The 11827-nt window shown below is 39.2% G+C and overlaps 1 protein-coding gene across 1 annotated transcript in view; it reads right to left on the bottom strand.

The window, feature by feature from the left end:
* Positions 1-7679, bottom strand: part of clcn1b (chloride channel, voltage-sensitive 1b) — a 48677-nt gene extending 40998 nt beyond the window's left edge. The window contains exon 1 of the mRNA XM_038284438.1: positions 7230-7679. Within this exon, the coding sequence (XP_038140366.1) occupies positions 7230-7280 (51 nt within the window). The 5' untranslated portion in view covers positions 7281-7679. The remainder of the gene's footprint in view (positions 1-7229) is intronic.
* Between the last annotated feature and the right edge of the window lie 4148 nt (positions 7680-11827).

An 11827-nucleotide genomic window follows, 5' to 3' on the forward strand; every position in this document is an offset into this window, starting at 1 on the left:
GATGTGAGCTCCGTGTATAAACTTATTACGCGCGGCTTCCCCTTCCCTGCGTAATGGTCACGGAGGATCTGCAGCGCCTTCCTGCCGTCATCAGCAGCGTCTCTCATGACAAGGGACAAACTTTTGTCATCCAGCACTTGAATTAGAACTGCGTAGGCCTCTTCATTCTTACTGGCGTCTTCCTCGGCATCTTGAGCGTCCTCATCAGGGGCTTCACTTAGGATTGTGCTTTTGAGGTCAAGCAGACATAAGTGCGCCAAAAACTTGGTTTCCCACAGTTCATAATTCTTTTCATCTCCGTCAAAATATAAGCGATTCCATCGGCTCCCAAACTCTTTACTGGGCCCATAACCTGTTGGCGCAGCCATCGCCACAAGAGCTGATCAGCCGGTATAAGACAGAGGCAATATACGACACAGAGACATGAGATTTCGTTTGGCCTGCATGCGATCATTTTTGTGAATGAGCTGCTGCCATTCATTGATTGCACACCGGTGTGGAAACCACGCCCACATCCATAAGTGGATAACAGGATCAATTAGGGACACAGATGTCAACATTAATAATGGATTAATAAATACAATTTACAATTTCTCTTTAATAATTCAATTTAAAATGAGCAATTAGAAAATGCTTTGAAACAGCTGGGTTTCCTTTTCAGTGACTCTGTAGGTTCCCTGTAGCTATTTAACATCCAAAATCACCACCCCTCCACCACCATGCTTGATACCTACTATACAGTAAGGTGTTCACTGTCTGGTTTACAAATCTTTACTTTGGTTTCAGGCTTGCCAATTAAAAAAACAAAAAAAAACAAAAAACAAAACATTTTTTATTATCTTTTTGTGTATACATATGCATTTGTGAGAGAATAGTCTTTCTCCTCGTGTTCATTCTTCAATCTGTTGGGTTTTTTTTTCTTCTTCTATTTTGACTTTGTTGTTGTATCTCATATGAAGTCATTGTGCTATTCATCAGACCTTTGGGAGTGAAGTTGCTCGAATGTCCACTACTGAAAACATTGGTAAGTGTTTAGCATGGTTTTTACTTGTGAATATTTGTTTTCACTGTGTAATAATTTATAGCTGCGGGTTGCTTCTCTACGGTCTATGTTAAGTCTGCCTGGTGAAAAGACACTTGTACAGATTCCTGTGCAGAGTTGATCACACTCACTGATAATCAGGTAATCAAGTGATTTGGATTAACAGCATCTGGGTGCTTCTCTGTGCTATTTTTTCAATGTAGATTTGACATTGCGTTTTCATTTATGCTTTTGCTGCCATCAACAATCCTGTCACAGTTTGTTTGATCAGAGGGGGGATTGCTGCAGACTTAGTGACACAATCAACCAAGCTTTCTTTCTTGGACAGAAAACTTTATACCAACTGGCTTAATAAACTAAACTTGACCACACAGTATTATTATTATGGTTATATGATTTATGTAAGTGAATTTGAATCTGTCAATATTTCCTAACCAATATGATTATGTGTACAACTATATATGAATAAAATGTATGTATATAATATTTGGTAATATTTGTTGTGAATTGGAGATAAACAAGTAAAGGATTCTGTTTTTTCTGTGTAAACCTGAGGTTATGCTGCGCTCCATTTACCCCAGAACTTAAACTTGGGAGGCCAAGGTGATGTTATCTCCAAGGTGATGGAGCTATACTTTCCCAATGGATGTTTGTATTCTCAATTGTTCTTATATGGCTAAGACGGCCACTGTTGCAACCATAAAATAGACAAAAACATTATTCTCTGGCTGGTGTATTGTGCGCTTAAAGGTATAGTGGAGGATTTAAAAAGCATGCCCTCTCCACTTTAAAAAGAAATGCACATGCACACTCCTGTACCCGTTCCTGAGAGGGAACGCCTATTAAACGCGTGCGGGAGTGGGAATGCAATGATAAGACGGTCGCTCACATGCATCTCATCTCACCCTTATTCATGTATGAAAAGTTGGAACAATAAAAAAAGTAATGACATGCTTGTATATGTATGTGTGCTGTGGTGGAAATGTGGAAATGTTTGCGGGGTACATAAGGATCTGTGGCCACCTTATAAGACTCTCTGCCATTTTTGAAGAACCAGGGTGAGAAATGTGAGGTTCAATGACTGGCTGAATCCGTAGTTCACACATAAAAGTGCGGATGCGCAGAAAAGGATAACAGAGGACGAGCATGCAGGGTGGCCTTACATAAACATATCACCAGAATGATTGACAATTAGGATGACCACTTATTTTGATGTTCAATCTGGAAAAAGAAAGTCCGCCATTATACCCTTTAGGACAGCACTATAACATCTGCTCTTATACTCACTTAAAACTACAACATGTATGACTGACTAAATGTTACGCAGCTGTTAAAGTGCAACTAAAAGTTTAACCACTGGTGAAGTATTCACCACCTTGAGTAAAGCACTTTGGTATGGCTCTGACATTTAGGCACATAGATCTGATTTTCAAGGGTGTTCCAGATTAAATTTCCCTTTTAAATTGAACATACACATGCTACTCTCCTACATAAAATTCTTGAAATATATTATGATGATTGGTAGGGGACTTGGAGTTAGGCCTCCTGACCGCAGACATGCGGCAGGAAGATGCTGGAATCAAACTCACGTCTTCTGGATTGCAAACAAACAGCCAACAGTTGCTCACCAACTACAATAACTTATGCAGCAGTAGTGTTATGTTAATGCCCTTGCTAAAGCTGTCTTTCTTTCAAAAAGGGATTGTTGTTTTCCACTGTTGTCAAATGAACAGGTTAAGAAATTTATTTCACATTGTTGATTTGATGTAACTTTCTGTATTTCTTTAGAGGGAAAACATTGTACCAATATCTAATTAAAGTGAGAATGATGATTATATTATGACTTGGATCTAACTATATAACTGAATATCTCTCGTTGCTCTTTGAATAATTATGCATGTTGTTAAAACAATGTTTTCGTCTTTTTTTAGATCAAATTAATTGTGAATCATGATATGAATTTTGATGTTTTATCTAATTATTAATAAGTTTGTTGAATTTATTGCTCATTGCAGGTATTTGTAGAAATAAAAAACATTGCAGGAAACAGGATGAACAATTTAAATTAACATGTATGCCTCTAACGGCATCATTAACACTCTTAAAATAGTCGATTAGTTCATTCTATATCATTTACTTTTTAATTAGTAAGCTAGACACTTTTATATAACTTAGTTTTTCTTCTGATTAGTTCCCTCTACCACACTCACTTATTTTACTCTTAATCCTCAGCAGCAGCATAAATCAACCTACAATCTCAGTTTACAGGAGGTATTCCACTTGTTTTTCCAACCACAACACTTCTCTAAAGGTATCGTTCATTTGAAATCTCATTTTTGAAATGCTGCACATAGTTTTTGTCCAAACCATTTCACCTGCATCTGAACTCTCCTGGCAACCTTTCCCCTTTCCGTTCCCCTCTTTAAACCTTCCCTCTCACCACCCCAGTGTCTTCATCCATCTATCCAATCCTCCCCTCTTCCCCAACCCCCACCCCTGAGCTGCAACCTTACTCGTTGATAATTTTAGCAGGAGTGTGACCCAATGTTCACTGACACACTTCTGTTTCAGTCTCTGCGACTGTTTGTCGTGTTTTTTTTTTTTTTCCGGGTCCGTCTCTCCTGGGAGGCTTTTCCTCAGGACAGGTGGCGAGATTTAACCTTTGCTCTGCACAATGGCCGGTTATTGACACTATTTCATAATGTGGTGTCTGATCTCGAAGCCATGGATGTAACGGTGTCATTATAGCATCGTAACCATGTCTGTAATTGAAAAAAACATCCAGTGACAGCCACCAAGTGTGAAGTTCAATGGCTTAATCGTCCACATCCCAGTCGTTCCAGCGTGTGAGACATTTGGCAGGTGAATGATATCCCTCCCCTCATTTAGTCGCCTGTATTTTTTAAGACTTATGAGATCTGTCTCACTAGTCTCACCTAAACTCTAACACACAACCAGCTTAATCAAGTTGGGCTTAAAAATGAAGTTTGGATGGCATTAATAAGCAGAAATGTGTTCCCGCCACCCTGCTGGAGTGTGTCTGTCAGCGTCCTGAGGGTTCACACGGGGAGCTTCCGCTTTGTTAAGGTCAGGGGTCGATGACAGTGCTGTCTCCTGGTGCAAGTTAACACAACAGTCCCAGCTCGGCAAGCTTTAATTTGCTGATTTACTGGTCATGGCCAACCACACTGACATAGGAGAGGAAATAACTGAACAACCTTTTGAGCAAATTTTTTGAACAAGTTTAATGACCTAAAGATGATGTTTCTTTTCACCTTCTAAATATTTCCTAATATGAATATAAAAAAATCTTTGCATTTTTTTAAACTAGGATTTAAAGTGTTTTTAAGTGTAATTTAAATGTCTCACCTTTTTACCAGAAGCTCCAAGCAGGCAGATATGATTCAAATTTTGAATTCATTAATCAAATGAAGTTTTTAATGCTTTAGAATCTCAGTAAAGATGGACATTAATTTTTCCCTCATGTATTTCTGCAGTAGCTCATTGCCAACTGAAAATAATATTAGAGGAGTTAGGAACCCCTGAAAATGCCTCCATGTTTAGAGTAACCCTAGTAAAGATGGGTTGATAGACTCAATAAAACCTTTTTTCCCAGTAGCTTAGAAAGAAATATTCAAACTTTCTTTTTATGTTGGAACCTGAAACATTCTGCAGTAGATGAAACATCCTATGAAATTAACGTATTATTCAGTAGGGTTGAGTATTTACTCTTATTTTGTCAGATTTGAATAACAAACTAAACATATTTTACTCAGACTGTAGGAGAAAAACAACTATGAAGTGAAAAATATAAAATTTTTTAGAATATAAAAATATAAGAACTGCTATGATTTAACCTGTTCCATCTTATCTCTGCCTTTGTCTTTGCTAGTGGGGCAAACCTCTACAGTCGTCTGTAGTCTTTAACAGAATCAAACAGGTTTTCTTCCTGCATTTCCTAACATTTTAGATCCAATCGGCATCAACCCCTATAAACTGAAGGCATTCCCACAGCATAATGGTGCCACTACCATGTGTTACACTAAGGTTGCTTTGTTGATCCTGATGTATAATACAGTTTGTTTTTGGCCACTCATAACGTAACACCGGAGTACTATTCTTCCCTTTTCCGGTGTCTTCAACATGCTTATGAAACCTGCAGATTTCCTTCAGCATTCCTTCCATGAAGAGCAAATTTGTGATGCTCCTCTCCTGTCAGCAAATTCAACCATGGGGCGTTGGATCTTTTCAGCTACACAAGAGTTACAAAGAGGCAACGTGGCTGCTTTTCTGATTTACACTTTTTACCAGAGCTGTAAGTTAAAGGAGATGATGTGCATACAGTAGGAGTGGTGCCACATTGTAAAAAACATCTAGAAATGTGTAAAAATTTACTTAAAATAAGTGGATTTACCCATAATTTGAACAGGTAAAATAAGATGTTGTGTCAAAGGAATGATTATTTTTACCCTTAAAGTAAGATAATTAGAAATTCTGCACTTGAAATAAGAGATTGCAGTTGTTTTTATTTAAATCTACATGGTCTTATTCTAGTGGCAAAGTGTCTCACTTACATGCTCAATTCAAGAAGAAAAGTACTTATAATAAGGAAAATTGAGTTAGATTTAAATTTTTAGCAGAGCATGATCTTCCGGTTTTCAGATGACGAATTAACCAAAGCTCTGCAAGAAGTTCATAGTTATGATGCTGTTTTTTTTTTTTTTTTATAAATGTTATTTTTATTAATCTAAAGATTTCACAGAAATCATACACAGACCAACTCCTTTCAGCAATTAGGCTTTTTCTGAAGGCAACATTAGATTTGTTTTATTCTATTTTATCAGAGCAAAGGGGCCGAATGTACATGAATGTCATTCTATTTAGATTTGTATCTGGAAATGCTTTTTAAACTCATATATATTTATTCATTCATTTACATGTATCTCCTTTATGCTGCTCTACTCATTTGTGGTGGTCATTTGTCAAAATGTTAATATGAATACTGAATTTACAAGTTATAAACCAAGCATCAACAAAGCAGCAGTTTATTTTACTCATCAAACTGAGCGAAGTATTAATATCTTGGAGGGAGATGTAAAAATGAATCTGAGACCCAAGCTGAAAACACTGGGCACTGCATTCCGCTCCTGATTAATAAACAAATCATATAACAATCCATGAACACATAAAAATCCTCAAGGGATTTTATTTCCTCTCAGACGACACAGCAGATTTTGCACCTGAGAGAGAGACAGAGTGTCACGTCGCAGAGGCGTTCAGCTTGTAAACAGAGTGATTAAGTAAGATTTCTTATTTATATCTGACATGCTGTTCTTAAAGGGGCTCATGGTGAAGGGTCATGGGTTACAAATTCTCTTCGGGCCGCACTTTATCATTAACAAATTTATACACCCTTCCTCCCAGCTGCTCTGGGCCGTGACTGCTCATTATCTTGTCTTATATTCTACAATCAGAACTGCAGGAAGCAACAGTTTGAAGCCGTAACTCCATTATATATGTAACAGAAATGTATTGGATGAAAATAAGAAAGTCTGCACTGCCCTCACAGAAAAAAAATAAACGGATGAGCGTTTAAACAGATGACTTAGTGACATGGCCACATCTCAGCACATATAGCTAACCTGTCTCCTCAGGTTTCCTGGATACAGTATTTATAACCACAAATACTTAAAAGGCTGCAGAAGGAGTGGAAGTACAGGTGCCACACAGAAAAAAAAAAAACATTTTTCTCAGGATATAAACAGAAGGTAAGAGATCAAATGATGACTGAGGGTATGAAAAATAAAAGTAATTGCAATATAACTCCTGTTTATTGTTGAGATGACTTTTCTTTTTCCTGCCTTCACTCTGGTGTTGTGGGTGTTATAAAACGCTGGTTCTGCTAATTTGTCTGACATTTAGTCTGAGAAATCTAGCTTAGAAAAGAAGCAGAAGAGGAGTACAGCTTGGACAGGAAACAATGAAAATGTTGTTTTGATGAAAAATGCAGGACATGAACACAAAACCTGATTTAGGAAACAAGAGAGTTGAAGAAAAGAAACAAAACTCCCTCATTTGTTCTCAGAAAAGATACTAACGGCCAAGGATAAAGGTGCAGAGCATAGCGGGACCAATAGGAGGGCCTCAGGATGGGAGAGAAAACAGAGGTAAAGGTAGAAACACCTACCAGGGTCTGCTGGTATCTCAGAGCCTTCCTTTGCGATGCATCTGCAGCCATTGACGCGCTGTCACTGATCCAAAAATAACCTTGCTGGACACCCCAGCATTTCCAGCGGTGTTGGAAAACACCATGCACCGCACAGTCTTATGTGCACTCTCTTCACACCAGGTCAAATAAACACACAAACATCTCCTGCTGCTCGGGTCCTGCTTATGGAGACCGACAAACTGATGGGACGACTCCTGAAGGTGCTGCTCCCCGGAAGATCCAGAGGCTGCGAGCGACCCAGCTCCACTTCAGGACTGACAGACAGAAATGGGACAGACAGACAAAGCAGAGCAAAGCCATCTGATGAGGCAGAGAGGCACACAGCGCTTTCCTTTATTAGAACTGCAGACACCTAATAACACACACACACAAACAGAACTTGTTGCTCCTGCTGCACCCTCCCTGCCACCAAGCCATAAGATGTGTGTGCTTGTGTGTGTGTGTGTGTGGATGGCCTGTTCTTGTTTGGACAGTGGCGGTGGTGGGGGGTGGAAGCTGGAAGGGCACCCCTCACAGGGCTGCCCCTGCAACGTGAGTGGGAAGGTGCACATGACTCCCACTATGACAGCTCACACCTTACCAGCCAGTGGAGTGAGGCATTCCCCCTCACATGCTGGGGCCTAAAGAACCCGGCTGCAGGCTGCTCTGCATGTTCCCGAAAACTCTTAAGGACTCTTGAGTTCATCCACACCACACTCCTTATGCTCCTATACCATTGGGGAAGACTTGCAGTATTTTAAAATGCTTCCATTGAGTCTCACTGCCAACTGTTTAATCAGGCAAATTCAAAGTAAAGTCTTTCTGGAAGTCTTTCAAAGATTTTCCCTGGATGTTTCCTCTCAGTGTCTGTCAAGTCATATATCTGGCCATGACAGCAGATTCTGCAGTTCATAAAAGTGAGTTGCTCTTTCCTGATTCTGAGTCAATATCTACCTTTACTGCATGGAGTTAAAGTGTCTTGGTTCACGTGTGATCAACAGTCACTCCTAATGTAAAACTGTTGATTTACAAATTGTATTTTCCAGTCTTCGCCTTTGAAGCACAGGATAGATTATAGAAATAAGTTATAGAAGTGATTTTATGAAGATTCCTTCATCAGGCGGCTTGGGCACGGCCTTAGGAGATGGACTGAGGATCTCTGAGCCTCGGACGGAGCCCTCTGCTTCTCTACTTTCAAAGGAATCAGTTTTTGTTCATGCTTTAATTAGGTTTTGCAGATAAGAATTTTACTTAAAAATCCTGATTCAGAGCAACAGGAAAATGCTTTTAAAAGTCATCTCGGTATGTTTAATAAAGTAATTATCAAATATGTATATTAGTGTTGCACCGATGCCATTTTTTGGCCCCGATACCTGGCTTTGCAGTATTTGCTGATACCGATACCATCTGTTTGAAATCAACGTGTGTGTGTATATATATCAAGAACTGCATACTATTTGGATGTAAAATAATTGCCACCATGGCTTTGTCAAGCTGCTGCCTACCTTTGTGAAGCAGGAAAAAAGACTAATACAAAGTAAATCCAGTAGAACTTTTTATTGCCTACCTGGAATGGGTGACAATAGTTGAATAAACTTCTGGCTCTCAAAATGGTATCGGTACCCTATTTGTTGGTACTTGCCAATACCGATATTACCATTTTAGTGCAGTAACGGGGCCCTGCCCGATACTGGTATTGGTGCAACACTAATGTGTGTATATACAGGTGCTGGTCATAAAATTAGAATATCATGAAAAAGTAGATTGATTTCAGTAATTCCATTTAAAAAGTGAAACTTGTATATTATATTCATACATTACATACAAACTCATATATTTCAGATGTTTATTTTGTTTAATTTTGATGATTACAAATGACAACAAATGAAAATCTCAAATTCATCATATCAGAAAATTAGAATATTACTGAAGACCAATAAAAACAAAGGATTTATAGAAATGTTGGCCAACTGAAAAGTATGAACATGAAAAGTATGAGCATGTACAGCACTCAGTATTTAGTTGGGCCTCCTTTGGCCTGTATTACTGCAGCAATGCGGCGTGGCATGGAGTCGATCAGTCTGTGGCACTGCTCAGGTGTTATGATAGCCCAGGTTGCTCTAATAGTGGCTTTTAGCTCTTCTGAATTGTTGGGTCTGGTGTATTGCATCTTCTTCTTCACAATACCCCATAGATTTTCTATGGGGTTAAGGTCAGGAGAGTTTGCTGGCCAATTAAGAACAGGGATACCATGGTCCTTCAACCAGGTACTGGTAGCTTTGGCACTGTGTGCAGGTGCCAAGTCCTGTTGGAAAATGAAATCTGCATCTCCAAAAAGTTGGTCAGCTGCAGGAAGCATTAAGTGCTCTAAAACTTCCTGGTATGTGGCTGCGTTGACCCTGGACCTCAGAAAACACAATGGACCAACACCAGCAGATGACATGGCACCCCAAACCATCACTGACTGTGGAAACTTTACACTGGACTTCAAGCAACGTGGATGAAGTGCCTCTCTTCTTTTCCTCCAGACTCTGGGACCTTGATTTCCAAAGGAAATGCAAAATTTACTTTCATCAGAGAACATGACTTTGGACCACTCACCAGCAGTCCAGTCCTGTTTCTCTTTAGCCCAGGCAAGACGCTTCTGACGCTGTCTGTGGTTCAAGAGTGGCTTGACACAAGGAATGCGACAGCAGAAACCCATGTCTTTCATACGTCTGTGTGTGGTGGTTCTTGAAGCACTCACTCCAGCTGCAGTCCACTCTTTGTGAATCTCCCCCACATTTTTGAATGGGTTTTGTTTCACAATCCTCTCCAGGGTGCGGTTATCTCTCTTGCTTGTACACTTTTTTCGACCACATCTTTTCCTTCCCTTCGCCTCTCTATTAATGTGCTTGGACACTGAGCTCTGTGAACAGCCAGCCTCTTTAGCGATGACCTTTTGTGTCTTGCCCTCCTTGTGCAAGGTGTCGATGGTCGTCTTTTGGACAACTGTCAAGTCAGCAGTCTTCCCCATGATTGTGTAGCCTATAGAACTAGACTGAAAGACCATTTAAAGGCTTTTGAAGGTGGTTTGAGTTAATTAGCTGATTAGAGTGTGGCACCAGGGGCCATCAATTTTGAACCTTTTCACAATATTCTAATTTTCTGATATGATGAATTTGAGATTTTCATTTGTTGTCATTTGTAATCATCAAAATTAAACAAAATAAACATCTGAAATATATGAGTTTGTATGTAATGTGTGAATATAATATACAAGTTTCACTTTTTAAATGGAATTACTGAAATCAATCTACTTTTTCATGATATTCTAATTTTATGACCAGCACCTGTATATATATTTCTATTCTAGAAAATTGCTAACAAATACCTTAAATATTTCATTGTTACATATTTGGGATGGTTGGTACAAATTCCTCCACCTGCCAGAGAATCTCCAAAGAACAAATACAAATAAATGCTGTTTCTTCCTGCACCTTTTTATACTCATGGGAGACATAATGAAATAGAGCTAAGGGCCTAATGTCACAAATAAAAGCCATGAAAATAAGCAAAAACCTTACTGATGTAGTTTTCTGTAGTTGCTCATGAATTGTATTGCAGGTCTTTTAGCTGTATATCTATTTAAAACTGTCACCTATTGTATTTTCATGGATTCAACTAATGAACCTTAAATCTGAATTAGCAACCGGCTGAAAATTAAGTTTGCCACAACCCCGAACAAAAGTGTCTAAATATTGCTTCATCCTTTGAAATCAGTTGTTTTCTCCCTGAATTATTCATCAGAAGTTTGTTTATTTATAAAAGGAAATTAAAGAGTGTGGAAAAGCATAGATTTTAAAATGCAAAAAAATAAAAAGGAGAACATTCAATATTTCTGTAGTTTGTCTTTGTTGGAGAGTTTCTTCTCTCAGGCTAATGAGACAGGCGGCCATTATAACAACCACAGACAAACACAGATCCCTCCTAACTCTGCCCTGCTTTGTGGTCCACACGCAGGCACATAACATCTTAATCTCACAGCTCCATCAGAGGCCAGCAGGAAATGTGTTACTCTGACTATGTGTGTGTTTGTCAGGGGGAGAATGACTGAGGACAGCTGGCTGGGCCTGTATCTGATACACCAAGAACATTATCAGCGGGTGTCGGTGGGCAGAGCGAGAGATTCATACATCCCAGTTTGCAGCATGGAGAGACCTGAGCGCAGCGAAATAGTGTGCAGCCAGTTATACTATACGAGAAAAAGGAGAGGACAGGCTGTACACAGGCAACAACACACACAAACACAGCAACAAGGAGGATCAGATACAGTGGAGCACGCAGAGGAGAAGCCGAGTAGCACACTTACTCGGACGACTTGCATTCACAGGGCAAAAAACTCCATTTCTGACTCACATTTTCCTGCAAACTTAGATTTTTTACAGAGAAAAACACATAAAATTCTTTTAAGATCATTTTTTTTATTGCATGGAACGTTTGGCAGTTATTGATGGTGTTATAAAAAATCTCCTCAACCCGTTTAATACAGCGTGATACAGAAGAACTTGGCAATGCACTCTAACCTTCAAAACTTT

This window comes from Cyprinodon tularosa, unplaced genomic scaffold, assembly GCF_016077235.1.
Source record: "Cyprinodon tularosa strain WSP-4 unplaced genomic scaffold, ASM1607723v1 ctg2, whole genome shotgun sequence".
Taxonomy (NCBI): Eukaryota; Metazoa; Chordata; class Actinopteri; order Cyprinodontiformes; family Cyprinodontidae; genus Cyprinodon; species Cyprinodon tularosa.